This window comes from Ipomoea triloba, chromosome 11 (assembly GCF_003576645.1).
Source record: "Ipomoea triloba cultivar NCNSP0323 chromosome 11, ASM357664v1".
Taxonomy (NCBI): domain Eukaryota; kingdom Viridiplantae; phylum Streptophyta; class Magnoliopsida; order Solanales; family Convolvulaceae; genus Ipomoea; species Ipomoea triloba.
Genome location: NC_044926.1, coordinates 12,015,722 through 12,020,786, shown reverse-complemented (window position 1 = coordinate 12,020,786; position 5,065 = coordinate 12,015,722). Strand labels below are relative to the sequence as shown.

General features: G+C 41.2%; 1 protein-coding gene across 1 annotated transcript; it reads left to right on the top strand.

Moving 5' to 3' along the window:
• Positions 1 to 2,311: 2,311 nt before the first annotated feature.
• Positions 2,312 to 4,532, top strand: LOC115997566 (L-lactate dehydrogenase A-like). Its single transcript, XM_031237149.1, has 2 exons — positions 2,312 to 2,938; positions 3,976 to 4,532. Exons 1-2 carry the CDS (start codon positions 2,330 to 2,332, stop codon positions 4,417 to 4,419), a joined length of 1,053 nt encoding a protein of 350 aa, XP_031093009.1. The 5' UTR covers positions 2,312 to 2,329; the 3' UTR covers positions 4,420 to 4,532.
• The last annotated feature ends 533 nt before the right edge of the window (positions 4,533 to 5,065 follow it).

Genomic DNA, 5,065 nt, shown 5'->3' with positions numbered 1-5,065 from the left:
CTCTGGCCATCAAGACGGCCAGAGATGAAGAGATTGGTTTCTTCGTCTCTGGCCATGGAGACGCTCAGAGACGAAGTGGTTCTTCGTCTCTGGCCATCGAGACGGCCAGAGATGAAGAGATTTCTTCGTCTCCATGGCCAGAGACGAAGAGGTGGAGACGAAGAACCTCTTCGTCTCCGACTTTTTTTTTTTTTTTTTAATAATTATAATTAAAAAAATAAATTTAGGGTTACCTGTTAGAATTGGAAAAATTGCATGAAATTGATTAGTTTAGGGATTGATGGGTAAATATGCACAAGAACTATCTCCTTGGGGTTACATAGTCGATCCGCTAGGTTTACTTGGTCCGTCACCCTGTCGGTCCGCTGAAGAGTCGCCTATTCGGTCCGCCATATGCACTTGGTACGTCACCTAGTCGATGTACAGAGTGTCATTCGGTTCCTACGATCCCAGTAGAGTTCCAATCGGTTGTATACTAGCAGAGTGCCACTCGGTTCGTAGGATCCTAGCGGAGCACTACTCTGTTGCACTACTCATACTAAAGAGCCTAGTGATGAGTATAAATGCTTCAGGACTACTTGTGAGGTCACTTGACCGGTCCGTTAAGAGCTACCCGATCCGTTATAGGCTTATAGCCATAAACTCGACGGAACTATGTCACTTGCAACCAATTGTGCGGCTCGTATCGATAGGTCTCGTGACAAAGGAATATGTTCTCGGATCACCCTTGGAACCGTCCCAATAGAAAGCTACCAGACCGGTATAACGTAGGTTGACCAGTCGGTCTACAAAGTGATGCGGCCTGCAAAGCCGGAAAACATAACTTATACGACAAGTGATAGGGGCCAAGTTGCACCTGCAGAGTAGCGATTTTGACAACCTGTAAAGATAACAGTTCTGCATCCTCGATCAGTTAAGCTACGCGTAGCTTGCAGAGCAACCGTCTGACCAAGCCAATGAGAAGGCGCAACATCAACCGTCTGACCAAGCCAATGCGTAGACCGACTTAGTATAAATAGGAGGGTCCCCCTCACTTCTCATCTTCATCTCATTACAACATCTACTACTTACAACTTGTAATCTTCACCCTACAACATCACTATACATGGCGGTACCCGGTGTAGCTGTTCACTTGTAACCTGTACTCTGTAACATCTTTCTACTTGAGATTCACTCTACAATTGCAATGTGCACCATTTGTAGCAACCCACTTGTAATCACTTGCTAGCTACTTGAAATATTACTCAACCTTGGACTGTCCGGTCGTCGTATAGTAAACCGATTGGCTGACCTACGAGGCGCTCTCCCACTTGTTCACAAGCATACGTATTCGTAGCTTTGTCCTAGGCTGCCCCGGTTCCATTTACGCTATTAGGGATTTAATTGTAAGTTTTTTTATGTTTAGTAGCCTAATTGCATTATTGCGCGTAGTTCGACGGCATATTTAGTCATTATTCTTTTAATTTTTCACATTGGATGTTAGTTTAGTTGTGCAATACATTATATATAACTAATCAATTTGCTGGTTATTCTAACACTCTCAAGCTACAAACCTGTAGAAGTGTGGCTCACACGAAAGATAAAGGGATGAATAATAGCTTAGTTGTATTAAAGGTGACATTTTGAAGAAGAAAAAGAAAAGCACACGTAATAATTAATGTTACTTGTGAAGAAGTGTCAAAGTATGGCTGGTATCCTACGAACATCTCACGATACTCAATATGTGAGACATGTGGATATAATAAAAATGAGGTATAACAAAATTATAAATATATTTAAACTTTTAACTTATTTTATATATATAATATTTTATATTATAAATGTAGTACTTTATAACAAAATTGTATTTCATGGGTCTCTAAGGTTCATCTTGCATTGTGGACTCTCGTCCAAAATGATATTCAAATTGTGTGTCTGCAATCAGCATATTATATACCTTGAATTAAGAGATTATATATACACATATTTTTTTGAGTACACATATAAATAGATTGAAGATATATAATATGTTAACTGCAAGGGCAAGTGAGCTCCATTTGTGGGGAAAAATTTCGAAAGAAGTCGGGTTCGATTTCCTGAAGTGACGATTTTCCTGCATCACAGAATGATAGTTTCAACCAGATCCATTTGACTATTATGAATCTTAAAATAAACAGCTAACCGTACTTTTCTTGGTTTAATTTGCTTCTTCCGCCCACCTTTCCTCTATATAAACACTCTAACATCCCGTAGTCCTTCATCAAGATTTTAAGCCAATATCTGGGCAACACACGTACAGCAAAGCTTCTCACTTCCACCAATCATTCATCAACTCCATTATATTGTCACCATGCATAAGAGTTCATCTTCTTCCTCATTCGGGCCTGGCGGGTTGGACCTGAGCCAGACCTTCTTCAACCCCATTCCTAATGCTGCTCCCCCGTCTCCCACCAAGCGCCACACTAAAATCTCCGTCGTGGGGGTGGGAAACGTCGGCATGGCCGTCGCCCAGACCGTCCTTACTCAAGGCCTCGCCGACGAGCTCGCTCTCGTCGACGCCAAGCCCGACAAGCTACGCGGCGAAATGCTGGACCTCCAGCACGCCGCCGCCTTCCTCCCCCGCACGAAGATCCACGCCTCCGTCGACTACGCCGTCTCGGCGGGGTCGGATCTCGTCATCGTCACGGCGGGTGCGCGACAGAACCCTGGGGAAACCAGGCTTAATCTCATTGAGAAGAACTGCGCTCTGTTCAAGACCATCATTCCTCCGCTGGTGAAGCACTCCCGGCATAGCATACTCATGATCGTGTCCAACCCGGTGGATATTCTAACCTACGTTGCCTGGAAGCTGTCGGGGTTCCCCGCGAATCGCGTCATTGGGTCTGGCACGAACTTGGACTCTTCCCGCTTCCGCTCCCTCATTGCTGACCACCTTGATGTAAACGCTCAGGATGTACAGGTCAATTGGCACACTTAGCTCATAAGTTCGCAGTTAAAAAATTAGTAACTAATAAACTTCCTAATTGAAATTAATCATATTTGTTAAAATTAATTATTGAATTAGCTGATAAGTGTAAAAAGTCATAAATTTATAAATCAAGATATTAAGATTTTTATTAATAAAGGATAAATGGTGTCACCTTTTCAAAGCTATGAACTTATCTTGAAACCTTACTTGGAGTTGCATTTCAAAAAAAGGTATTATATATTTTAAACTACCATGGTTTATCAAACACAACTTATAGTTTATTTGTAACTTAAAATAAACTATAAGTTTAAAATAAGTTTTACCAAAAAAGCCTACGTTCTTCCCACTCAAAGTGGATAGTGCAAATTCACGTTCATTAGATAAAAAAAAATAAAATTCGAGCAGTCTAATATATGTTATTTCAACCCGATGTGTGGTTGAGTAGAAGGAATTCATCCTTGACCTTAGGTATGGAACAACCTAGCCTGCATGTGCTTAGCAATCACTAGTCAGTATTTGAGATAAGAGACCGAGGTTCGAAACTCGGCAATGACATTGTGTGGATTATGTCCAAAGTGAGCAAATCCCTTGTACGCACCGGTATTTGGCTCTATCTGCTAAGCCACTGAGTCAGCCCAGGGTATGGGAGTACCTTGGGTTGGGAATTCAACTTTTTGGGAGAAGAAGGTATAGAGATTCTTAAATCTTCAGACCAACTATCCCATCCTTAGAGGTACCTTATTCATCTGGTAGGGTGGAAATCCTAAGTTACTGCCAAAACAATTCATTTTTTTTTTAATTCACCCATTATTGATTTTGAGCTTCCAATAAACTCCGTATTGACTTCTTGTCTAACTTTAAAAAACTTGAATCCACTTTGATCCCACTCAAATTAAGAGTAAACCTTAGATATATTTATATCACAGAATAATCACTTATAATATCATTTTTGCTCAAATTTTATAACAATTAGTGCTATATATAATGATACGGATGAAAACATGTTTCCATTCAACTTGCTGGCGCAGGCATATATTGTTGGGGAGCACGGAGACAGTTCAGTGGCACTGTGGTCAAGCATTAGCATAGGAGGTGTACCAGTTCTGAGCTTCCTAGAGAGGCAGCAAATCGAGTACGAGAAAGAAACACTAGAGAACATCCACAAAGAAGTCGTGCAAAGTGCGTACGAGGTGATCAACCTGAAAGGCTACACCTCTTGGGCAATCGGCTACTCCGTAGCTAACCTGGCTCGATCCATTCTCCGCGACCAGAGAAGGGTCCAACCAGTCTCGGTGCTTGCGAGAGGCCTTTACGGCATTGATGGCGGCGACGTCTTCCTCAGCCTGCCGGCGCAGTTGGGGAGGAGCGGCGTAATGGGCGTCGCCAACGTGCATCTCACTGAAGAGGAAGAGCGGCAGCTCAAACACTCGGCTAACACCATACTGGAAGTGCAAACCCAGCTCCGACTTTAATTGCTTTACAGTTTCTGATGCATGCGTAATATACTATGCAGTATACATTCACCATATTGAAGATTATTGTTCTTGCATTGTATGCTGCAGATACTTTCATTATATTATATTGAAGCCAGTTTTATTACATGTACTCTTAAATCTTACTCCCTAAATTTTAACGTGGAGTGCTGATAAATTACTTTTTCATGTGAGTCTGTCTACATCAAAGTTTTTTGTATGGGAGAAAATTGAGAGTAGAAAATGAGAGTAGGCATAGAAAAAATAGCATTTTTCAATTGAAGCATTTGAATATTCTGCTTGAGTTTATCCTATACATTGTACTTCGATGTCATGCTTACATATATTTGAATAAATGGAGTTCATATTTTTTTTGCTTGTAGCTTAATTTTAGTACTTTGGTTAGTCTTTGTTGGGTGGAGGGCGATATATGGTCAAGGTCCAATAATTGGTGGCTAGGAAATGTTGAGCCCAAGTTGATAACAGACGTGTCAACTCCAAGCTCTTGGCCGTTAGGGGTAGTGCTTAAGTTAAGTTATAAAACTAGTCATGGAATATAGTTAGCATTATGCTAACATTAATAGATCTCTACTTAAAACATACTTAACATTAAGGATCTTAGAGATCATGAAGTGTACTCTCTTGT

What these genes read in the sequence shown, in the direction of transcription:
- LOC115997566 (XM_031237149.1), top strand. Translation starts at nt 2,330, where the DNA reads ATGCATAAGAGTTCATCTTCTTCCTCATTCGGGCCTGGCGGGTTGGAC. An exon ending in TAAACGCTCAGGATGTACAG is followed by an intron (nt 2,939 to 3,975) that starts GTCAATTGGCAC and finishes TTGCTGGCGCAG; the next exon opens with GCATATATTGTTGGGGAGCA.